Source organism: Bombyx mori, chromosome 13, assembly GCF_030269925.1.
Source record: "Bombyx mori chromosome 13, ASM3026992v2".
NCBI lineage: Eukaryota > Metazoa > Arthropoda > Insecta > Lepidoptera > Bombycidae > Bombyx > Bombyx mori.
The window spans coordinates 9,164,659-9,191,562 of NC_085119.1; the positions used below are offsets into that span (position 1 = coordinate 9,164,659).

Sequence of the window (26,904 nt, forward strand, 5' to 3'; positions counted from 1 at the left end):
ATATTCAGGCCAATGTAAATAAATTGAAAAGGATATTTCGTTACTCATCAGAGTCACAACAAACAACATAAAAGTTGATTAACAAAAGGTAAGTTTTCCTGCTTCGTAGCGAACGACGCCTTACGATTTATGACGTAAAACAAATTGAATAAGACTAAGTCACCGATAAAATATGCGGTGTTTAAACTTCATTTGTTTATTGGCGGTAGGACCTCTTGTTAGTCCGCGCGGGTAGGTGCCACCACCCTGCTTATTTCTGCCGTGAAGCAGTAATGCGTTTCGGTTTGAAGGGCGGGGCAGCCGTTGTAACTATACTGAGATCTTAGAACTTATATCTCAAGGTGGATGGAGCATTTAAATTGTAGATGTCTATGGGCTTCAGGAACCACTTAACACCAGGTGGGCTGTGAACTCGTCCACCCATCTAAGCAATAAAAAAAATAATTGGAGAAAAAAAAACGCTACATTTAAATCTAAAATACATTCACATAATAGCATACAATAATTGACCACAACCTTTAGAGACAAAGTGAAGATAAATTACGAATCAAATTCTAGGAGCTTGTGAGAGTTCAGCGTTCTAACTTCCGAGGTCGTTTATTATTAGGGGAATGTGCCCATTCGCGTTTCGCGTATTGCCCGGATATGAATATTAATTAGCTAACGTACGTTTGATGACGTGACTACGTTCGTTCCTAGAATTTCATTGCTTTGATTACGTAAGCTCTACATCTGTCTGATTAACCACATTGATTAACGCTAAGATATTTTATTTTATTGCTTAGATGGGTGGACGAGCTCACAGCCCACCTGGTGTTAAGTGGTTACTGGAGCCCATAGACATCCACAACGTAAATGCGCCACCCACCTTGAGACATAAGTTTGAGACATAAGTTCTAAGGTCTCAAGTATAGTTACAACGGCTGCCCCCACCCTTCAAACCGAAACGCATTACTGCTTCACGGCAGAAATAGGCCAGGGTGGTGGTACCTACCTGCGCGCACTCACAAGGTCCTACCACCAGTAATTACGCAAATTATAATTTTGCGGGTTTGATTTTTATTACACGATGTTATTCCTTCACTAAATCTGTAAATTAGGTTCGTTGTATTAACTGCATCAGAATAATGCAGAAATTCCTTAAATTTTTTTTTCAATGTGTTTTTCATTTGGAATATTTTATGTTCGATACGGTTCGATTCAGTTTAAATTGTTTTTATGTAGAAACTGTTTTTAACAATACAATGAATCATAACCGTTAAATTCTGAATTATAAAATTATTTAAAAAAAAAACAAACAGAATGGTTTAATTCTCCGTCAGCCATGTCGGTGCCTGCTCGTATCACCACTGTGTACAACTAGACAATACGTACATTAACCATTATGTTAAGTGGTCTCACCGCGATTAGTTTTTGTGTTACGGTTGCGATCAAATGTTTTTTAGGAATCGTTACGCTAATTGGATTTGAATTTGGTAGGGAAACCACGATACTGATTTTGTATCATTAATTGTTAAAAATAATTTAATATTTTATCAAGGTATTTTTTTGTAGAGTATTGAAAGAAATAAAGTGCCGTGTATAATGTAACAGTATTATATTATGGGGGGAGAACTTTATCAGTATATTTTTATATTTAATGCATATTGAGTAAGATCGAGGGACTGCTAATTAATAAGCTTTTGCAGCAGACACTTGGGAAAAAAATGTACTAAATAGTCAAATAGTTTTGTGTTAGGTTTTTAAGTTACTATAGAAGTTAGAATTACTTATAATTATATATACTATATATATAATTATAAGTATATATAATTATAAGTAATTCTTAATTATAAGAATTACTTATAATTATATATACTATATAATTATAAGTAATTCTTACTAACAAAATGTATGCAAAAGATACATAATACTCTACATGTATGTAGGGGTAATGATGGCGGTACGATATGCCAAAATACGCTCGCACGTATATACGTATATGTACCAACATCCTGCTTGTTTATATAATGTCCCATCCTTCTAACCGAACATCTATGGGTTGACATCCATGGGTTCCGGCAACCTCTCAACAAAAAGCGGACTGTGAACTCGCCCACCCATCCACAGCAACAAAAACCGACTGGCGTTTTTCGTATTGGTAATATGTATCTGACACGTTGGAGATGTATAATCGATACTTATAATATATAGTCAAATGCGCTTATATGCTTCTGGATTTCATATTTTTTAAAATATTTCATTATATTTCTATTCAATTATTCTTTTTTTTTTTAATATCAAGTTGTTGTCAACTATTGCATTGACGATTGTACCTATAATTGAGTTGACTTTTTCACGTACTTCTTGTCAATTTATCGATACTTTTGATGATCACTTTGTTGATATAACTGAATAAATAAAGAAATTATTTAACATTAAATCACCGAATTCTACATTTTTAGTTAGTTGTATACGTATATTTCTTTATCCTTTTAAATATGACATAAAAGGATCGATGAAGTTGTTAAGAGAGTTTTAACCGTGAATGTGGAGGGCTTTAGAGGAATAGGTAGACCTAAGAAAAAATATATGGATTGCGTGAAAGACGATATCTGTAAGAGGGGATCGAGCGAAGAAATGGTATACGATGAGGAGTATTGAGGGAGAAAACATGTTGCGCCGACCCCAGGTGACTGAGAGAACGGCATAAGAATGATGATAAAAGGATCAATTTTTTTAAAGATTTAAACACATATGGTTTTAACGTAAAAATTTAAATAATTTATATGTTAATTCAAATTAAAATCTAATCTATACGTTCACATTGGAACGCGGGTGTAATCGCGACACGCAAATAGTTTTGGTATAATTATATAAGTACCTGTTGTCGGGTCGTTTGCCCATACTCGTGATGGTGGCCTGTTCGTCGACCTCTTCGATGACTTCATTCGCGATCTTCATGCTGCCGCCCGCCGTGGCCGGCTTGTTCAAGGTCGGGTTGCTCGCCGAAATCGTGAAACGGTTACCTGAAAATTTATTATTTGTTTATGCTACGCTTATTTTTTGAAATGACCATTTAGGAAATAATAATATAGACTATACCAAAGAAAAGAAAAAAACAAAAAAAAAACTTCTGGTCGTGATACGTTGGCTGATTTTAATAATTTTGCTAATTTTAATTTTACTTACATAGTTATAAGTATTACTCTACTTGCAACATATGGACTGAAGATGGTCTGAATTAAATGTTTTTTTTTATGCTACGCTTATTGTTTTTAAATGACCAATTAGAAAATAATAATATAGACTATATAAAAAAAAAGGCTGGTTGTGATTCGTTGACTGATACGTGAGTTATCCACTTGTATCAAACAAATCGTCGTCTATGGGATCGTTGCAGTAATTTAGTGAAGGTATAGGAATAATTTAACAGATTCTTCAAAAACATTTTTATATTAAACAAAACCGCGATAAACTACATTTTAGCAAGTTGATGCTTTGCAGAAACATGGAATGTATACACATAAACATTATAATTGTATATTTTTTTGTAAAACCGTAATCCAGCCGCATCTGAAGTCATCGAGTATTAATAAAATAAAAAAACTGAAAGCATTTGTGATGTATCTTTCCTGTTTTTTTTGGACTATCACGCAAAAACTAGCGGATCGATTTTAATTGGTTCATTTCGCTGTAATGATAGGAAAGAGGTTTGACAATAAAATACGTACAAATTTAGTCTTTAATAAGATTCCTTATTCATTATTATCCAATTGTTTTCTAATGACGATTTCATTACGACAAAATCCACACATTATAGTCGCAAAAGAAGGTTTTACGAAAGGAAAACAATGATTTTAACATACAACATTGACTTTACCTACATATTCATTGATAGATCTATTAAAGTGTTATGTTTTTAACATTCATATACAGGTAAAGTCTAGTTTGGCGGTCAAAATAGTCATTTACACTGGTTCGAGGAAAACTTCGTTCAAGGAACACGCCTACATCTCAGAAGCGAGGTTGAATTTAGCGTTAATTGAAAACAGGTCAATGAATAAAGTTGTTGGAGTGTATTAATAATACATAGTTCTTATTGTTCAGTTGGTGAACGTACTTAAGTCTTATTCGGTGATTAGTGGACACTCTTTATTAGACACTAGCGACCCGCCCTCGCTTCGCTTCGGAAACTGTAATTTATTATTGATTTCTCCACTATTTAATAGATGCTATTATACATATAAACCTTCCTCTTCAATCACTCTATCTATTAAAAAAAAGCCGCATCAAGATCCTTTCCGTAGTTTTAAAGATTTAAGCATACATAGGGATATAGGGACAGAGAAAGCGACTTGTTTTATACTACGTAGTGATGAAGTCTGAGTTTCGATTGTATGTATAAAGACTGTTTCACCCATCATTCTGGATGTCCATGCGGGCTCACTTTTCCCCCCTACTTATTCGCTAGCGTAGGGGGTTATTCCAGCTATTCATATTTACGCCCCACCACCCACATTCAAATTCCCCCTCCTCCCATCCACCCTATTTTCGAATCCCTGCATGAATCCTTTAATACCATTTCGTAAGCGCTCCAAGGTTTTAAATAACAATGTTTTTTTTTTTAATTCTTTGTATCAAATTTATATTATTCCGCCCGCGTTAAATGGTACATTGACCCTGAATTTAGATTCAGTTACATCGCGTGCTGTATCAAAAATACTATTAAGCTTCGATATTTCGATTTCGAATCCCGAGCTTTTTTAGTTTTATCTACCACTTGACTTCGTGTTCACGTGCGTGTCTCGATACAATAAAATACGAATAAACAGTTCCTTGATTAACACAAGTCTGTAGCGACTCACCGCTATCAGTCTGCGTGGCAGTGACAGAGGCAGTAGTCGGTTGCCGTTGCTCTTCCTTGGAGAACAGTCTTTTGAGCATCGATGTGACAGAATTAGTTCTGTTCATGGGCGTTTGCTGTAGCGACGCCATCGAGTTAGAGGAGCCCATAGAGTTCCTTTCCTCCTTCTTTCGCTTACTGCTTCCGCGGTGGACGATGAAGTGTATGCCAGACTGCGCGTCGTCGCTCATTTGAATTTGCTACACGAACAAAATGTGTAACCGTTTTATAATTTGTTTCTGCTAGAAGTGATATTGGAAAAATAATCCCGGTTAAAAATATCAATAGCTAGTTGGATTTAATTTTATTGCACGATACATTAGTGAAGTCAATTTTATATAAATAGTTAAACAAAGTTCGAAAGAAACACTGGAATGTTCTATTACATTCGATAGTTAAATTAAAAAAAAAACGTAAATGTTATAAAATTATAGCGTTAGCAGAGAAGAGATATGCGAGAAATAAGATATCGAAATAGAAAAGTCGCGTACAGGGATACACAACAAATAAGAAAAACGATTGATTGTAATTTTAAAACAATATACATTAGACAATTAATCACTCATTAAGAACGAATACAGTACAATACACAAAAAAAAAACATTCTTTAAGTTCAAGGTTAAAAAGAAACAGATGTTGAACATGCAAGAAACGCTTCACATTGTTAGGAAAATAGATTTTCGATAGAAATGCTATTTGCATTTATTTCACGAAAACTGGTTATTTACATAACATCTCAAGGTTGTTAGCTTACAAGTTGTCTAAAGACGTTTAGATTGGACTGAAATATGATATACATAAAAACAGTTAATTTGTGTTACGCGGCCTTGTTACGTTTGATATTAATCTTAATTTTAAGATATTAGTTTGTCACATGCCGTCGAGTGGACTACTTTTGTTAATAATATGTAGTCATTAGGTTGTATTTAAAAAAAGGGCTGCCAAATTAATTTTTATTCGACCAATTCTCGATACGTACTTTATTGTTTATTTAATAACTTCCTATAAAATCGATTATTCTGTTCTTTCTTTTTTATCATAGCAGTTTTTATCACAAAAAATAATCGTCGCAAAGTTATGATGTACTGTCTACAATAAAATGTTAATTGAATCGATATGTACGAATATTTGTATTATTATTTTTTAGGCTTGATATACACCTAAACGTCGAACGGATTCATTCTTTTCGCTTTGTAAGGCCGCTCGTTTCGTCATAGATAAATTACCAAGGTTACATTAGTCACCAACACACTCCAAAATTTTCGATGATATTAATCCAATGCTAATAAAAATAAAATATAATTAACATAATATGTATGTACTTAAAATATTTTAAATACCAATATCAAAGTTCCACACTAGAAATCCAATAAGAATGAAAGGGAAAGATAAATAGAGAAAAAATTGTATATTGGCAACCCTTGACACCGACACACTGCTAAGCTCCAGCTCCGGGCGTGCAGCATGCTTAAAAATGCGACGTCTCTAACCTCTGGCGGGGCGAACTTGTAACTCACGGTGTTGGAGGGGACCATCTCGTCGATCTTGACAGACGAGGGCGCGGTCAAGACCATGCTGCGCTGCCGGACCGGCACCGCCACGCGAGCTGTCGAAGGCTCCGGATGCTCCTCGCGCTGGTTCTCCGTGGCTAACGTGTACGGCAACTCTGACGGGAACACCTCGTCCCAGTACTGATCTTTCACCAACTCGGGATGCTCATGGTGCATCTCATCGACTATCATGTATGAAACCTGCGCGTATTTATGGTGGATTCAATAGACATTTATAACGGCTAATCGACGATCTAACGGCTTTTATCGTTTATGGCATATTTGAGATCCCAATCTCGGCTAGGGATCTCTACAGTCTATGTCTGATTGCAGTAGCCACCAAACTCCCCTGCACTCTCGCTCGATTTCTTCCCGAAACAGAACCCGGGGAGATAGGAGGGACTCTACTTTTTTTAGTAACTAATCTATGGTAGCTTATGGGGAGTAGCTGTTCCAAGTACGCGCGAATCGGTATGTAAGCGCACGGGCTAATTCTGGAGAATTCCTAACACTGGCCCTAGCAAGAGCAGTGCTTCGCTGAATCGGATCGGAAACGCGACCCACTAGGATCGGACGAGAAACTCAGTGGGCTGTGTCCTTAGGCTAGTTCGCACGTCGAACTCTTCGTCGTAATCGCCGAGTACAAGAACGGTGACTAGAGCCTAAGAGCACCTAGACCGGATTCTAACGTCAGTCACAATGTAGAATTGACACCCTACCTTTATTTTAATAAATCAATAAATTCTTATATTCGTACCTGTAAATCTCTATCGATTATCCAGTTAACTTCGAAATCATCGTCGTCCTCACCAAATGGATTTATAAGAGATTCGGCTACTTTCAACCAGCCCATATAGAAGAAGAATTCTAACGTACTGAATATCGGGAAATAGAGATCAATATTACTAATGTACGTTGATTCAGCAGACTGCACTTTGTTATCGACCCACTGACTGCCGAGTGCAGACGTTATGAAATACGAGTATACAGCAATTGTCACTACCTGGAATGTTTGAATGAAATAACAACTTTTTCGTATTTATGTATGTATATATATTTATTTCTTTGAAACGCATACAAACCTGAGTGTAAACTAATGGTACGCTTATGGTATCATAACTGAGGAGAAGTCCCGCTTGTGCTCTAAATTTATTTAATTCATCTATTATAGTTTTAACGGCAAAATCGTCTCTTATTCGGCCCTCCTTACGGGCCCTCGTCACAATACTAGCCGCCCACACTATTGGTAACCTGAAGCCAGTTTATGAATAAAAAGAGACAAGTCGAATGTAAATAGCTCGCAATTCGAACAGGACAAAAACTAGTTAATTTATGAATTGGAACGCACTAGTCTTCGCATTAAGCAGCGTCTATAAATAATAATGACATAATACATACATAAATCATAACAATAGAAACAAAATGTCTACAAGGAACATCGAGTATATTTTATCAAGTGTTCAAAGAGCTAGGACTGACATGGATAATGTAAAATTATCACTGATAAGATAGCAATGACATTTCTGCTCCTGACAAATGGATGAAATTACACACGATACAAATTACATAATGTTTGCGGAGTCTACGTAAAATGGATTTGGAAAACTACCGCTTCTTTTTTTTTTTAAGGACATCTAATTACGCACTATCATCGCTAAAAGAAATATAACACAAAAAATTTACCAGTGCTTCGTTGTCTTTGGAAATTTTTCATTCATATTGTTAAGTATTGATTTTTCATTTTCATTCATTATACCGGCCTCGGTAAAGTTGTCGAGCGTCGGAAAACGCTTCTTGACTCTTGGAGATATCATCGTTAACACCATCGTCAGACAGAGACATACATAGCGCACGATTGTCCGACGCATCAACCTCCCACGTTCATCCTGGTAACTCCAATCATGTTATTATTAATCACGTCCTTTCATTAAAAAAAAAAAAGACTAATACGTGGCATGACGTCACAGATTATCATTTACAGAACATTATCTAGGAATGCAAAGATTGACAACGTCATATATAACAGACAAATAAGTGTTAATCTTATCTATCCCTTTGTTTACAACAAATCCAACTTGACCTAAATTCTAACTAATCTAAACTAAACAGAAATGTACGGAAACACAATACCACCATTTTTTTTATTATAATAAAAACATTTTCTACGTATCTATTTGCGTTTACATTATGTAAATACCGTAGATGCGAATAGTTATGTATTACTTAACAATAGATGACTTATGTATGCATATTGATTACACGCAGCAATCCAACATGACAGCGATTGCGGAAAAACCTTGCCGACAGTTTCTATTGCTTTGTGATCAAACAGCTAGACAATTAAAGATATAAATGCGACAATTTCAGTTATCTAATGGATTAGATTGTAAGTATATCGTTACATACAGTATCACACATAATTCAATCGACAGGTTTCCACGTTATCATCGTCATAAAACACTTAAAGCATACATGCAAGATAATGAACTGCACGGAAATTGGTTAGGTCATTTACTTACAATGGGAAACAAGAAAATGTTTTTTAATACAATAATTCTATATAGTTTTTGGTACTCAAATTATCACTACTAGCGATGTAAAACTGAAAATACATATGTAACGATCGTGCATACACAATGTTTTAATATTCAACAACGTACTGTTCTTTTTAAGCACATTGCTCGTTGCAAACGGCAACCAACCGCAAAATATTCGTAACAGCGGAGCCATCGTGACTGACGAAATAAAAAATAAAGTCTCGTTTATTTTCTACTGATATCTTTAACAATAAACGAAAATTAATTAATTAATTGTATTTTATTACCTGTCCGTGTATCGTGGCTGACACGAAGACGGCAATCGAATCAGGCCACGGTATCGTTGTGTATTGATTCCACCAGCGGTTCATTACTACAGTAACATAGAAACCTAGTACGAACGACAAAGGGATCACATTCCCGTGGAAATGACAATAATTCACTATTCCTTCGAACGTTCTAGAAAAAAAATACAAACATTCCATTTATTTAACTACATAATTATGTAAATAATTTTTTTCCCTCCCTATACTGATAGCCTTGAGAGGCTATATCAGCTTCTCCTTGAGCTGGCCATAGCAAGAGCAGTGCTTTGCAGAATCTATCACCGGATCGGAAACGCGACCCACTGGGAAGATCCGGCGAGAAACTCAGTGGGCTGTGTCTATGGATTAATTCACTCGTCGAGCTCTTCGTCGCAAGCAACGGGTTCGACGAGGACGGTGACCGGTGCTTGTGGTACCTAAAAGCACCGTTAATGGATCGGGAGGATCCGTAATGACGTGTTTAAGGCGACGTCGACTGTTTACCATTCGGTCTACAGGAACGGGTATGAGTAAATACAATTACATTACATTATTACAATTACATTGCATTACTCTACGACGAAATAATCAAATAAAGGCATGTTATATATTTAGAGTGAGTTACATTAATAATTACTATTTATGCAAAACGGACATCTGCCGTTTGTTTTTATTACACATCCGTGATTTTCAAATCGTAATTCCATTGGTAGAATTGCTACGCTCTCAATCGCTATTACAATACATTAAAAAAGCTTTGTGTGTGTACATAATTAAAATTCAATTTAATAAAATACCTCTTCGCATTTTCATCTAGAAGTAAGCGATATGTTAAATTGAGTATATAATACAAAAGCAGGAAAACTAGAAGATCTAGCCACACCAGTTTGTATATACTGCCGCGCCATCTGAAAACAAGAAAACGGGTACTACATTAGCGTGCTAATGACAGGTAAGAACATCTACCTAATGTTCTATTGTCAAGGCAGACTGAGTTTATTTACGGTAATGTCTATTATAACCTCGATAAAAGATGGCCAAGCAGTGCATGATAATCCTAAAACCGCGATGCGAATAGTGTCAAAAACAAATTGTACACTTACATGAATACTAATTGAATGAGAGATAGCATCAATACAGTCTATTAGTATTCATAAGAATCTTTATCGCAAACGTTTCAGTGTTGATTACGTCATTTTACTCAGTATTCGGCGTATACTGATACTATGACGATTCCTTACACTTGTGAAGATGACCGTGATTGCTTATTCACGAGCGAACATTATAGTCAAGATGTTCTCGTGTAGTATTTTAGCCATAAGTATTGAATAGAACCATAATTATATGACTATACCGAACGTTTTTACAATTTATTGTATTCGTTTTATATGACTGTAAATAGGCAGACGAGTTCACGGTCCATCTGACTTTAAGTGGTTAGCGGAGCCTTTATTTAAATCAGGATATAAATTGCAACTTGAGAGGTGACTTTAGTCGTATAACGCCTGGTCCACATCCATCAAAAGACTGCGTCGCAACAGAAATAGTCAGAATGGTGGTGCCTAACTGTGTTCAAAAACGCGCTACTTCGCCTTTAATTGGTAAATGAATCTTCTTCTTGAAGTAAACCTTTGAAAAGGGCAACCGATTCATTTCGGTGAAATTTATTTGTCTTTATGACCGTGAGTGGCCATTCATTCGAAAAACAATGACATGACGCATAATAAGCGTCTCCGAATTCAATTTTATTTTTGGTCACTTAGATGTGATGTTAAAATAACCTTGACTTCGTAGCGGGAGCAGCTGTTGTGTATTTACAAATGTTTGCACGCGATCGCTGTTCTACAATACACATCATGTGGTATTAGGATAACGCTTACAAATTAATTTTAATCGATTTTAATTGTTCTTTGTACATCAACGAAATAATGATATTGCTGTTTTAAAAGCTTCCGCGAGTTATTAGTCATCACAAAGATAAAGACATGATAAACGATTGAGATATAAAGATATTACAATTTATTTTTGGTAGTTTTTAAATATTTTGTGAGCCTCTCAATTGTAAATGTATGTACATACTTATCTATACTATACAGATTACTATGAAATAATGTAGAAATCTGTAATCTGCATGAAATTCAGAATTATTATATTTTTATTTCCAAGTTGCCGTACAACAAAACAGACGGAATATTTTAATTGGTCTATTATAAGAAAAAATCCGAGCCGACCAAACCCGTGATATCACTCAAGCGAAGAGAAACGTTTTTTGCGCCGAGCCTGTTAACAAACTCTACATGAGGTGTACAAGGTAGTCGCAGTTAATTAATATTTTTGGTATACTTCGGGAGAAATATGGTTACTGAAGCGTTTATCAACTGCATCGTCGATATCTATTGGTGACACGTAGTTTTATTATATATGTGCATATCCTTAAACGCAGTTGTTCTATACAACAGACTTCGAACTCACGTATCAAGCTGAGTGGTTGTATTCACTATATCTATACGCTCAGGTAATCCCTCAATACTAGGTGAACCGTGAGCTCATCTGCACCTATGACAGACAAACATTCTCGGTCAAAGGACCGTAAATAACTAGTATTTTTGACTACTCTACCAGATATTCTGTTCCAATCTCAACAATTGAGTTACTACCAGTTAACCGTTCTTAAAGAAGGTAAGCTTTACATAGGTGGGTAGAAAAGTACAATCTAATCAATTTACTTATTGATACAGTACACAATAACAATAATAGTAACAATAATAAATAAAAACACTAATACATAATATTATATCAGACTATATACATACACAATTACACACATAAATAACATAAAAATATACATACACGTACATATATTTTTTTTTATTGCCTTTGTAGGCAGATGAGCATGTGGTTACCGTCGCCCATGGACTTCAGCAATGCCAAGGGCAGAGCCAAGCCGCTGCCTACCGCAAAAATCATGAAATACATAAAATAAATACATATAAGTAATACTAAATCGATAGATAGTGCTCCTTTAGTGCCTTCCTGAATACTTCAAGTGAGGGGCTTGCACGGATTGAGTGCGGAACTGAGTTCCACAGACGCATAGAGTGCGCAGTAAACGAACCGCCGTAGCGGCTAGAGTGAGGGGGAAAACTAAGGAGAAGGGATCTACTAGTGCGGCAGGGTACACCACGGGGAATCTGGTACTCGAAGCGCTCACGGAGCTACTGGGAAACAGCGGGATTATGTTGAACAACATGCATAAAACATGTACATCAAGGCGACGTCGGATAGGCAACCAGTTAAGTTGTGATCTGTACTGCGAGACATGATCATATTTGCGTAAACCAAAAATAAACCGTATGCATAGATTTTGTAACCTTTCCAGTTTGTCCCATAGCTCCTCCGCGGCGTCCAGGAAACAGACATCCGCATAGTCAAGGAGAGGAAGCATAAGGGATTGGGCCAGGGTGACTTTAGCTTCAAAGGGCAAGAAACGCTGAAGACGTTTGAGAGATTGAAACGTGAAATACACTTTCCTGCTAACTAAATTTCCAATTCCAAGGAGTATCCATGCAATCTTCCACGAGTATTGGGATACATGAGATCGACGTTTCGACGTCCAATATTAGTCATTCGGAGAGTAAAGCCAAGTTTGCGCCAAAAATGTTGGGATACTCAAAAGAGCGAAGCGGTACTTCACGCCTGCACAAAGACTTTTGCTTTACAAAGCACGAGTCCGGCCCGCGTGGAGTACTGCTCCCACTTCTGGGCCGGGATTCCTAAATACCAACTACTTCCATTTGGCTCAATACAGAAAAGTCGTTCAGATTGTCGGTAATTCCGTTCGCATGTTGTTCGTCCGTATGTTCCATGGGGAGTAAGTACTCTGATGATTTCGACATCTCAAACAGTTCACAATAAACACGAAATTCATTTATTGCCCTACTTTGCAATTCATTTATTTCATACGAAAAATTAGCGTAAACAATGAAATATGTAAGTATTTCAAATGCAAATTGAAGAGCGGACGACTCATGAATGGAAATGTTTCAATTATTTACAGATATTTCATGTACTTAGGTAAGTCAAATTCGAGAATTATGTTAAATAAGAAAGCGTTTCCAGTGAAGATAAATAGCTACATTTTACTAGTTTACTAACATAATCACAATTAGATTACAAAAGACACGATAAAATTTAACACGTTTTTTTTCTCTTCCGATTGGTTAAGTTAGTTTTATGTTGCCAATCGTTTTTTATATAACTATAACAATCGTTTTTTTAAGACGCAAATAAAATTTACCATTGATTTTGCTAATATGTATAAAGAAAAATTATATCTACATTTAAAAAAGACAGTATTACAAAAACTTATACAAGTTTTTTTTTTAAAACGTCAAATTAAAAAATCGATATAAATGAAAAAAAGTAATCGTGTACAGGCTTGATGTTCTTTGTGGTGTCAAAGCATGCTCTAACGCTATTAAAATGCAGTTAGCGCTTTTTAATGTTAGTTTTTCAATTACAATCGACCTTAATGCAAAGCGGCAAAGTAATGTAAACTATAAAACGACCGTCCCTGATACGAGTGATACGACATTTAAGTACTGTGTTTTGATTTTAATTTGATTTACATAGTTATGATAACAAGTAAGAAGGGTCAATACACGCTACTTTTAACACTTAGTCTAAAATTACTCAAGTCTTGTTTATGGACAATTTGTTTCTTCGGATTGTACTGTTTACGCATTTTAATATTAACTACACTAACCAACAAATTTTTATCGTATGATGAATTGATGACATAATATACCTATCAATGAACGAATTCATTATATACATATATGTACATTTATGCATTTTTTCTATTTAAAACAAGAAACATCATTATGTTCTTCTAGAATTGTAAAAATGTGTAACTAACTTTGTCCGGTGGAAATTCCTGAAATAAATCTATACTAATGGATATAAATGCCGATGTCTGTCACTGAATCACAACAAAAACGGCATAACAGATTGCAATATCATTTCACACTTAGGTAGTCTATTTATCGTGGTATATGATATGACCTGGGCTATTCCCGGTATATGTACATATATCTCATATTAAATACAGCAATGTGTTCGCTGATTCGTGATTAATCATACCGAGGAATGTACAAATGGACTATAATTTCTTATAGACCAGAGATTGACATAAGCTATTCTTTATCCCGGAAAATGCAACGTGTTTAATTTTTTCTGAATGACAAATATTAAACGCAAGTGAAACAGCGGCGCATGTCTAGTTGGAATAGATATTATCTCTCACCGAAAATAGATTTGAGTAAGATAAATAATATTATTTGCAATATGTATGGGTTATATTTTGCTCCACACTCTTTGAAAGTCCATACTGACTACGAAACCCTTCAGTGATCTCTGACATGCACTTGCTCGGCTTTTATTGAATTTTAACTACATCTACTGATATGGGGCACTAAATTTATTTATTTATTTAATTTTTGTTTGGATTTTATTATTATTTGAATTATTTAACACATGTGATTACTTTTTTAGTATTCATTTAATTATTAATTGCATATACAAATAATAATTTAACTGGAAATTTTTAAATATAATCGTTTAAATTACGTAAAATGAAGAAAAAAAAATTCAAATAATTTGTCTTCATCATTTCACCTTTGATAATTATTAAAGTCACTAGTAACAGATTCGCAAAGGCATATAATTTTTGAATATTAACATAAGCGGTTCAAGGCAAATACAAAACTAATCGCCATTACATAAATAGAACAGCCATTGTGTGAAGTGAATAACTTCAATAGTAGGAGGGCAATGAACTCTTCATAAAGCGATTTAAAAGGGGAAGCCGGCAGTTGTTGCTTTAGGGGTTAAATAATAAATGATCCTTGCCTGGTAATGAGTGAACAGAACATTCGTTGATACGTCGTACTTCTTGGACACTTGTATTTCGACTAGCGAGGGGCAACAAGAAGTTAACTACGGCCCAGTTTAATTTTATACTATGTAAAGCATTATTTGACGTTTTTTTTTTCCGGACGTGCCCCAACCTCCTACGAGGTCCCCGCGGGGCGCCTGGGGGGCGCGCGAGGTATGTGGGATCTGCAAGGTGTTGGGAGCAGACCGCAGGCCCAATGAATTTTAGGGGCCTACCGCACTAAACGACTCCCCTGCACTCTTACACCCGACGTCCGATCTCCGTCCGGGGTCAGAGTAGAGGAGTTCCCGCGGTCAACACTTCAACCAGACACGCGGCGCCACCCCGAGAACGCCCGACCAACGGGTCGTCGAGGCGATGGTCAACGACCAACGACGCCGGTCTCCGCGATTCGGCGGGCCTACCAGGCCGCTAGTTTGACAATATAACCCAACCCCTATAACATTATATCTTCTAATATATAAAATTCTCGTGTCACAGTTTTCGTTGCCATACTCCTCCGAAACGGCTTGACCGATTTTGATGAAATTTTTTGTGCTTATCCGGTATCTATGAGAATCGGCCAACATCTATTTTTCATCCCCCTAAATGTTAGGGGTAGTCCACCCCTAAATTTTTTTTTTTAATTTTTAGACAAAAATTTTAATTTCTATTTTTTTATGATACAACATACAAAAATACATACAATCCTCAATTTTCACCCTTCTACGATCAACCCTTATTTTTTAATAGCCATTTTAGTAATTTAATCATTTTTCCTCTCCGGTCGAAAACTGATCAATCGTCATTTAATTAGTTATCCCCGCCAGATGTCTACAGTTGTCAGTTCTGACCCAGTAAACAGCACGGAGTAGGGATGTTACCTCTACAGTTTTCGGCTATTATTAGTGTTTATGCTTCAAGCGTAGTAGTTAAACATTTTTAGTTCATCGCCTTGCATGTCACATGGAAAATCTACGAAAAAATTTCCCTGAAGATTTCACTAACGATACAATCACAAATGTCGACGGATATCCAAGGTCGTCCTTCCATCCTTCCATCGTCGAAGGAATCCAGATAATGGCGGACAATCATTTATTATAAACATCAGCAACACAGACATTGATATTGACAATCGTTGGGTCGTGCCATATTCGCCCCTGCTGAGCAAAACATACAATGCTCATATTAATGTTGAGTTTTGCAGTTCTGTGAAGAGCATCAAATACATTTGCAATTATGTCCATAAAGGCAGTGACATGGCGGTGTTTAGAGTGGAAAATATGAATGTACCATGGCACACAAACATTCGCTTGAGGCGTTGAACAGGACATTGAAAGATATTAAAAACAACGACAAACTATTTGGTGGCACTCTGTTAGTCTTTTCAGGTGACTTCAGACAAACACTTCCCGTCATTCCACGTTCAACATACGCTGATGAAATCAACGCCTGCTTAAAATCATCGACATTGTGGCGTAATGTTGAAATAGTACAGCTGAAAGTAAATATGCGCGTTCAAATGCTTCAAGATCCATCCGCTGAAACATTCTCTAAACAACTCTTAGATATCGGTGATGGAAAAGTCACTATAGCTGAAACTGGATACATAAAATTAGCGAATGATTTCTGCACTATCATTGATTCGCAAGATGCTCTCATTGAACAAATATTTCCCGATGTACACACGAATTACATAAATCTCGAGAGGCTTGCAGAAAGAGCAATGTTAGCTGCAAAAAATGTGGACGTTGACATTTTAAATCTGAAGATACAACAGTTATTGCCAGGGAACTTGGTATCATATAGATCTATTGATACAGTTTGCGATGGCATTGAAGCTGTAAATTTTCCAACAGAGTTTTTGAACTCACTGGATTTGCCAGGCATGCCACCACATAACTTACAATTGAAGGTTGGATCTCCAATTATTTTGCTTCGTAATTTGAACCCGCCACGGCTATGCAACGGTACGCGATTAGTCATTAAAAAAATAATGAAAAAAGTTATCGAAGGCACCATTTTAAATGGCAAGTTTCGAGGTGAAAATATATTGATACCAAGAATACCTATTATACCCACATATGTGCCAATTCAATTTAAGCGGGCTAACAAAAAATATTGTTCACGCTGCAGCATTAAGAGATTAATATTATGTAATGAATTCATTATGTATATATAATTATTACTTTTAATAAATTAAAACAATTAATGTTTGGTGTTTTGTTATTTTTAAACAAAATTCCCTCATCGTTCCCAGCGCTCCAGGCCTTTTTCACTCATATTCCACATCCTTATACACTTCCAATAAGTTAGTATTTTAGAAATTCTCTAGAAATCTTATATATGGCAAGACACCGTTTGCCGGGTCAGCTAGTAATATTATAATATTAACCTTTATATTTCAAATCATATGTAACATAAAATGAAGCTTTTGTCAATATTAAATTAATAAAAAAGATTAACATATTTTTTAAAGAGTAGATTGGTGAATGAGCTTCACAGCTCACCTGGTATAAAAACGTTACCGAGGACTGCATACACAGCAACGCCGCGAATTCCTAATTCCTACCTTAAGAAATGAGGTCAAAGACTCGTATTTTGTAATAGCTGACCTACCCTTCAAACCGGAATGCATGGTTACTCATGATAGAAATATCATTAAGTTTGATTATAAGCTCAATACGCCCTCTACCACTAATAAATACTGGTCAGCAATCGCAGCACCCAGGTGCAAAGCCCAGGTACTAACTATACTAAGAGAATGCTACGGTCCATTATTTGATGCATCTCGCCTTTTACACACACGAGAAGATGGGGTAGTGCAATTTAGACCAATTTTTAAGTATCTTAAAATTACTGAAGAAAGAAGCACAAATACCGGGTATTTATTATACATAATTTTTTTTATTTTTATTTTATTGCTTAGATGTGTGGACGAGCTCACAGCCCACCTGGTGTTAAGTGGTTACTGGAGCCCATAGACATCTACAACATAAATGCGCCACCCACCTTGAGATATAAGTTCTAAGGTCTCAAATATAGTTACAGCGGCTGCCCCACCCTTCAAACCGAAACGCACTACTGCTTCACGGCAGAAATAGGCAGGGTGGTGGTACCTACCCGCGCGGACTCACAAGAGGTCCTACCACCAGTAAAGATAAATGGATGTTTGTGGTTTTGTTTGCTTGTTTGATTGTTTCAAGCACCCACCTCTTATCCGATTAAGTTGAAACTTCAATTTATCCACATGTTGGGAGCTTTCAGGAACATTTCTGGAATAACAACATCAACACGTGACAAGTAGTGCGCAATTACTATCAAAGAAATGTCTGATTTTATAGAGATAATTTTATATTAAATACTGAGCCCACTGAGTTTCTCGCCGGATCTTCTCAGTGGGTCGAGTTTCCGATCCGGTGGTAGATTCTGCGAAGCACGGCTCTTGCTAGGGTTCGTGTTAGCAACGTCACCAGGTTTGAGCCCCGTGAGCTCACCTACTAAAGTTAGGGTTACGCTGACATAGCCGCTAGGGCTATCAGCTTAGGTAGGAAAAAAGAAAAAAAATAATTAAATACTGTTATTCAACGTGTATTTCGAAATATTTTACAGCGAAAGGTGGTTGGAAATAGTAGTCGCAGTAATTAAAATGATTTTACTTCATCTTGTCACAAAAAACCATTTATAAAAGTTTATTACCTATTTAGCTTTAGTATTAAATTTTTTGTCAATTATTATTTCGATACACGACAATTACAATAGCTTTTTGAATGTTATGCATCTCAAATATGTGTTTGTATATTGTAAGGTTTCAGAGTTGTTAAAGTCTAAATACGGAAAAACCTCCTGGATTCTGAAAAAATATGGGTAAATATTGTACAAGTGCTCACACCTACTTGACTCATGATGAGACAAATCTTGCGTCAAAATGTGACAAAAAACAAACGTGTAATGAGCATTAGTCACTTCAAACAATTCAACTGCTGCTCGACCTACAAATATTGATAAAAACTGATTAATACCTTAAAATTTGTGTCTTATCCTCACAAGCCCACGAGTTAACTTTAAATTAGCTGTGTATTTCGTTTCCCTGGCTCACCAAATTTCTTAGGGTGCCTTTCTGATCTGATCTGATCTGAACAATCATGACCGCGTAACAGTATACAATGTACAAACTAAATATCGCAACTAGATAAGTTTTTTGTTTTTTTTCCGCGGAGCAAACAGCCTTACACCAAGACTGCAGTAATTTTCAGAACCCTTAGATACAATGTATTGATACATATACTTCTAGTCATAGCCTGGCATCTATAATATTGAGCCATGAGCGTTTCTACATATATAGTTTCTATCTTGTCTTTGAAAATACCCAGTGGAAATAATTATATATTCCTAGTTTTTTTTTGTGCATATATTCATGCAAACTATTTAAAAGTTTTGTGTGAATGGTGCGCATCAATCACTATTTGAATAAAATAAACTGATGATTTTTCTTTCGAAAACTTCGTATGCATTTGGAAGGCTATATGTACACATATTTTATCTAAGGAATGAATGGTATTATTGGTAACTTTTTACTGCTAATAGCTAGCTGTTTATTTTTAAAAGCATTAATCAATTCACTTTTATGGCGCGTTTTTTAATTTAAACCTATTTTTTACTTTGAAAAACATCCTTTTGTATATTTTTTACCGACTTTAACGAAAAATACAAAATTATGATTTGTGTTTGATGTACATTTATCAGTACTTCTTGAATTACTAAAGTTTAATCATATGCTTGACACCAAAACGCGCAGAATTTTTGGAGGCTCACATAAAGACCTAATAATTACACAAATATTGTAGGTACATATTCTTTTTGTTACACGACGTTTCGCTTTCATCGTAGAAGTCGTCCATTAATTTATTTAACTTAGACAGGTAATTTTTAGGAAAAAAAGCCTACCGAAGAATTTAATCTCGTTTTAAGAATAAATCGAGTGTCATAAGCCATGGAGGTGCTTCAATTTCTTCGTTCTACGAATTATTTTACAAATAAATATCTCTCTTCATTAAGTTTACTACGCACTTGCAGATTCATTGTTTATCTTGAAAGAATTGTGTAATATTATTGACACAGCAGACAGACAACGTATTAATACTGCAGGGAATTTCCATATAATATCGTGACGTTTGTGGCCTGTTTAAACGATAGCGAATATCTTCAAGAAGCAGCCTTAAATAATATAAAAATATAGTTGCAGTACTTTAAAAAGCAAGCTATAATATTAGACCAAACTAAAAATTAAAATAATCCGTTTTTATATTGAAATTTTCACTTTGAGTAGGCGGCACGACATGAAAACCCTCTTGTCGTGGTCGCTGGTAATTACATACCCGATCCAGTGGACTGAATGGCAAACAGTCGACTTCGCCCTAAACATGTCATTACGGATCCTCCCGAGCCATTAACGGTACTTTTTAGGTACCTCAAGCACCGTGCTCGCCGAACCCGTCGCTTGCGACGAAGGGCTTGACGAGCGAACTAACCCATAGACACAGCCCACTGAGTTTCTCGCCGGATCTTCTCAGTGGGTCGCGTTTCCGATCTGGTGGTAGATTCTGCGAAGCACTGCTCTTGCTAAGGTCAGTGTTAGCAACTCTCCGGTTTGAGCCCCGTGAGCTCACCTACAAACGTTAGGGTGAAGCTGAAATAGCCTCTCAAGGACATCAGCATAAGTAGGAAAAAAAAGCGGTTTTTTTCTGTTATGCTTATTCAAGTTTACTACACATCGTTTTTTCTCGAAACCGTTACATTTCTAAATCGTATTACAGAATCTATAAAAACATTTAGTTTTCCGGTAGCTTCAAGGAGGATTTAAAGAAAACTTTTAGGTTTTTTAATTTGAAAATGTTAAGTGTGTTTTATATATGCTTAAGTTTGTATTTTATAGATGATGAATGACGAATGACGAATCACTCTTCTATACTCGTGAAATGTGCCTTTAAGAGGGCTTTACGTTATACTGAATATTTCGAATATCCAACTTCACAATTGCAATTAGCGTTGTAATTGGGATTTCTATGGGCATTTACTGAACCATAGTCTTATACTTGGTTACTATGAAACACACGGTCAAAAATAAACGTCTGCCCGTAGCTGGGTATCGCAAAAATTTGGTATAAAGTCCTGCTATCGGAGCTTTATTCTACGCAATACCTACTATATTACATATTATTAGAGGTTAAAGTATGAAACTGCCGATTTTTTTTTTTTTTTTTAACATATTTATTTAATCTAAATATCTACCATTATTATCTATACATTGCTACAATCTAATAGGAAGGTAATTTATGCATTTGCGATAGAACTCTGATAATCTAGATTCTACAAACTGTGTGAAAGCATTTTGTACTGCCTTCTGGGAAGAAAACTTTTTAGCACGTAGAAAATTGACCAGAACACGAAAAAAATGGTAGTCTGTTGGACCAAGGTCTGGCGGATACGGAGGGTGACGAATGGTTTCTAATTGCAGTTCCTGTAGAGTTAATACGGTTTCACGTGCTGTGTGAGGTCTTGCGTTATCATGGAGCAATAATGGTGAGGATCGATTTTACGAATAAGAGTATTACAAACGTTACAGTACTTACAAAATTATTTTAGACAAAAATAAAGCTCGTTTTTTAAAGATCACATGGATTAAATGCTATTTTTTATATTTAAAGGGGAGCAATAATAATAGCCAAAGCTTCATAGCCAGAGTTTGACACGTTTGAAAAAAAAATGTACGAAAAAGCGCAACACGAACTTGTTGAAAGAAATCTAACGAATCGTGTACTCATTTGCTATTTCTCTAGCACTCTACGGGTACGTAATTAGGAGTACAAGAACTTTAAGAATTAACTCGCAATGAGGTGGTGCTTGGGTACGATTCGAAAGGTATTGCTGATTATGAGCTTTTACCGTCGGGTAAAGCCAATTGATTAGGATCTCTAGTGTAAAGGGCCGACGCGAGCAAGAAACAGAGTAAAAATGGCCAGAACTGATCAAGAGAAAGTGTGGGTATTTTCATCACGATAACTCCAGAGCACACGTATGTATATTAAGCCGCTCAGCAAATATTGAGAGAGCTCGATTGGCAAGAATTGTTTTTTTTATTATTATTTTTCGACCTTCGACTGTTTCGATCTATTCAGAATTCTTCAGATTATGTTAAGTTAACACAGTTAAAATCAAGAGAAGACTGAGAAGTTAATAAGTAGTGACTTTAGGTTATTCTTCGGTTTATAATATTGCGATTTGAAAAGGAAAATGTGTTTTCGACCCTCCCTATGGTAGATTAGGGGAAACATATAATATATACACAATACGACCCTTTGATCTATGAGTGATCGTTACTTTATGCCGAGCTAGCCTGCTTTTAGTTCGGGTAAGTCCGAAACCACCTCGACCCAACCGCTGAAGAAGGACCCTTGAGGCAAGTCGATGAGTTAGCTATAATTTAATCTACATAAGACAATTTATAACACAATTGCTCTCTTTCTCTTCTATAACTTGTTAAATATTCTAAAGCCAAAAAGATTATCCATTTGGTTTGGCCGACGAGGAAGTGTGTTCTTTAGGACGAAGATTTGTGTTGTCTTTTTCTATAACGCTCGTAAATTAAGTCAGTTTGGAGACATGTATGGTATGACACAGATTTAATTTACCATAAACCATGGTGAGCGGCGGGTGTACTTTAGTTTTACTGGTATAACTCTAAAGTTATATTGAAGTTATACTTCTTTAGGCGCATTATGAAAAATTGATGAGAGTGAAATTTTACGATGCGCGCGCACCGTGACACAAAATTAACAGAATGAAGTTGCCCACTAAATCGCTTATTACAATACGACCGACGTAACTTGGCGAGTCTGAATATAGCCGCAGGTGAACTTTCCGAACCGTACCGAGAATTACCGAATTTATACGATGTCAAGAAAAGGGATGTCCAATATGCGTGTTTGAGGATGTTGTTTAATCGATTTTTTTTCAAATTGATTATAATTAAAATAAATAAAAAAGAAATAAATTTAATAAAAATAAAGTATAACTTCTTACGCGCGTACATCAGTAGGTACACGCACCCTTTTTTTTTCTCTGTCGTCCTCCAACAAATAAAGTCTGTCAGTATTGGTGTTGGTACACTGATATGCAGTTGAAAGAGCCGTAAATGTTAAGCTTGGTAAGAACTATGAAACATTTCAAAGTCACCCATTCACCACGTAATATGGAGGGCAAACTTCGACGATTATTGGAGTGGTGGTTGCGTAATTTATGAATAATATTAATGTGTCCTCCCTTATCCCCTATCCATAATAACTCAAATGAACTCTTGTAATTATTTCGAGATTTCCGTGCAATAAAATAAATACGACGGAAAAAATAGGACGATACAATTTTTAAAAAATGCGTGTCTTATTGGTGGTAGATCATATTGTCGTCACGCCACAGGTTAATAATTACCATGTTACCTATATCTACCACGAAGCAATCATGCATTTTAGCTATAGGGTGGGGCAACTGTTAAATAATACAATTTAGACTTTAACCATAATATGTCTCATGGTCAATGGCGGCATTCACGTCGTGTGAAGTCTATGGGCTCTATTAACCACTTCACACCAGGTGGGCCATGAGCTCATTTACCAACCTAGGGCATTTGCAAAAATAAAAATATGACACAAAATACGACAAGCATGAATAGCATATTTTTTTTAAATCCATCGATTATTTCTATTAAAATTATACAACAATTACATAATTATTTTGAAAATCTACTAGGCAATTACTGTGTAAACTTATTTAGGTAATTACTATACTACTTATTCTCAACCGCACTTCTAGTAGCTACAAAAAAACTGAAAATCCAACTTTTGTCTTTTGTTTTAGAGTTTAGAGAGCAGTTTATATTCGAAATCGGACAAACTGTGTTATCCGCAGTGTAATCTTTTACATAGCGTGAATGTGAACTTTTTATAAGATCTCTTTTTGAATGCTATAAAACATTAAGCCAGTTAAATATTCATTTAAAACCAGAATAACTTATTGTTTTTTTACCTGTATAAAACTTTTAAAAAAGTCCCAAAACCTCGGCAAGTTGCTACTTCACCGGTGTAAGTCACAGTCATTTTTTTATGATTTTATTTTACATTAATTAGGAATTTAAAAGTGATTAGCGAAACCTTACACTTTCCGAGAATACAATTTAATAATTATAATGTAGAACATGTTACTGTAGTCTCTATAACGTTATATTCACTAAATAAATACACATTTCAATTAAAATCCTTTCCGAATTTAAATGTTTAACACAACATTAACACAGACCAATTTCCGAAAGTTTATAAATTTATTTATACACAAGATGTACGTTAAATAATCACAAAGCAACGCAACATTCGCGAATGACCGCAGGAAGTGCGCATAGATTACTAACCATAGATTAAACACTTAATATTTACTAACAGCTGTAGTAGTAGTAGTTTTATTTTTTCAAATGGAAAGGCAAAAGTATCATACCATACAGCCTAATCTTTATATTATATTTATTTTTTATGAAATATGATATTATTATGAAATGAAATGAAGTTGATTAATATGAAACATGGCATGAAATGAAATGAAATGAAATGAGATGAGATGATATGGGATGAAATATAATTTCAGTAAAGTTGTGGTTTTTTACGTAGACTTTTTCAGTAGACTTTTTAGAGGATCCCGAGAAGTTACGTCCAGTGGCTTTGTTTTATTTTCCTACATTTGTGCACTTTCACAGATACTAAACGTTTAATAAACCACCGTTATTATACATTTAAGCCCGAAGAAACACTAAATAGACAAAATAAAACAAATCACACAACTTCACACCTGGTGTTCCCGCCAAAAAGTCTGCATGAATTACGAGCGACTGCAATCACAGATTAAATGCTAGTTGCCTACTTTAATAACAACAAAAATAATATTAGCCAAAAGTGCCAAAGACTACAATAAGAATAGACTATGTTGAGATGATATATCTCTGCTTAGTTTTTTGTTTTGCGTACTGTACCTATCTGCAAGTCTTTTTTTTTATTGCCCTTGTAGGCAAACGGCCATACGGCGCACTTGATGGTGAGTGGTCGCCGACGCCCATGGACTTCAGCAATGCCAAGGACAGAGCCAAGCCGCTACCTACAAAAATACACATCTGGCCATCCATAATACACTTATTTTATAAGAATTGTAGGTTTGCAGTAATTTGCTCACCTCTACCCTAGCAAAAGCGGAGCTTCGCAGAATCAAACAGTACTACAACTAATACGAACGATGAAGGGATCACATTCCCGTGGAAATGACAATAATTCACTACTCCTTCGAATGTTCTACATAAAAATACAAACATTCCATTTATTTAACTACATAATTATGTAAAACAAATTTTGGAGGCTTGAGAGGCTATCAGCATAAGAAGGAAGAAGGCTATATCAGCTTCTCCTTGACGTGTAGGTGAGCTCACGGTGCTCAAACCGAGTGTGTTGCTAACATTGGCCCTAGCAAGAGCCGTGCTTCGCAGAATCTACCACCGGATCTGAATCGCGAACAACTGAGAAGATCCTGTGGTAAGCTCAGTGGATTGTGTCTGTAGGTTAAAGTAACCCTAAGGCACTACGGCGTCAAATCATGATTAAATAATCACACTAATATCCGGCTCACAGTAAAAAATGAAAACAACGTAGACAAACGAGTAACTGTTGGTTATTTAAATAACGTTTTCAGTTAGTTTTTTTTTATACACCCTTAGTCTGCCACGTATTGGTTTTTTAAACAATCATCGCGGGTGTGTTGAGTAAAGTGGCAATTGCTTAAAAGGGTGGATGAGCTTACAGTCCATTTGGTATTAGATGATTACCGGGACCCATAGACATCAACAATCTAAATGGCGCCACGCACCTTGAAATATGCGTCCCATTTTTCAGTTTTCACAGTACAACGGCTTCCCCATACTTCAAACCGAACGAATTTGTTATTTTGTATCTCGTTCTGATGTGTTTAACTAAATGAACGGCCTAACGTTACTTTTTTCATATAAATTCAGGCCAATCATCGAACAATTGAAATAATTAATAAATTCGTTTTTACAGACACAAAATCGCTAGAAGTACCAAAAGTCTTAGTAAAAAATAAATATTATGTTAAATCTGTAATAAATTCAGAGGGTTTTACTTAAGATTAAATCATTTCATTTCACCGAATGCTCTCTCATTCCTCCCAATCCCCTTCTTTAATCTATTAATTGTTTCAGTAAAATTTTTATTTTTGTTTTTTTTTCCTACTTATGCTGATAGCCTTGAGAGGCTATTTCAGCTTACCCTAGCTTGTGTGGGTGAGCTCACGGGGCTCAAACCGGAGAATTGCTAACACCGCCCTAGCAAGAGCAGTGCTTCGCAGAATCTACCACCGGGTCGGAAGCGCGACCCACTGAGAAGATCCGGCGAGAAATTCAGTGGGCTGTGTCTGTGGGTTAATTCGCTCGTCGGGCCCTTCGTCGCAAGCGACGGGTTCGACGAGAACGGTGACCGGTGCTTGTATTGCCTAAAAGCACCGTTAATGGATCAGGAGGATCCGTGATGACGTGCTTTGGGCGACGTCGACGGTTTAGCATTCGGTCTACAGGATCGGGTATGTAGTT

General features: G+C 36.0%; 1 protein-coding gene across 7 annotated transcripts in view; it reads right to left on the bottom strand.

The window, feature by feature from the left end:
- LOC101739787 (bestrophin-4) overlaps positions 1-24,694 on the bottom strand; it is a 28,402-nt gene extending 3,708 nt beyond the window's left edge. Inside the window, exons 1-11 of one of the 7 annotated variants that reach the window (XM_062671804.1) lie at positions 24,564-24,669; positions 24,294-24,477; positions 10,075-10,185; positions 9,260-9,431; positions 9,096-9,170; positions 8,119-8,321; positions 7,518-7,686; positions 7,193-7,438; positions 6,376-6,636; positions 4,848-5,085; positions 2,864-3,008 (exon numbers count right to left, since the gene is read on the bottom strand). In XM_062671804.1, coding sequence (XP_062527788.1) covers positions 2,864-3,008; positions 4,848-5,085; positions 6,376-6,636; positions 7,193-7,438; positions 7,518-7,686; positions 8,119-8,321; positions 9,096-9,170; positions 9,260-9,431; positions 10,075-10,185; positions 24,294-24,364 — 1,691 coding nt within the window. In that variant the 5' untranslated portion in view covers positions 24,365-24,477; positions 24,564-24,669. Of the gene's footprint in view, positions 1-2,863; positions 3,009-4,847; positions 5,086-6,375; positions 6,637-7,192; positions 7,439-7,517; positions 7,687-8,118; positions 8,322-9,095; positions 9,171-9,259; positions 9,432-10,074; positions 10,186-24,293 lie in introns of all 7 variants that reach the window. The other 6 variants (XM_038014877.2, XM_062671807.1, XM_062671805.1 and 3 more) reach the window with 6 other exon arrangements.
- Positions 24,695-26,904: the final 2,210 nt, after the last annotated feature.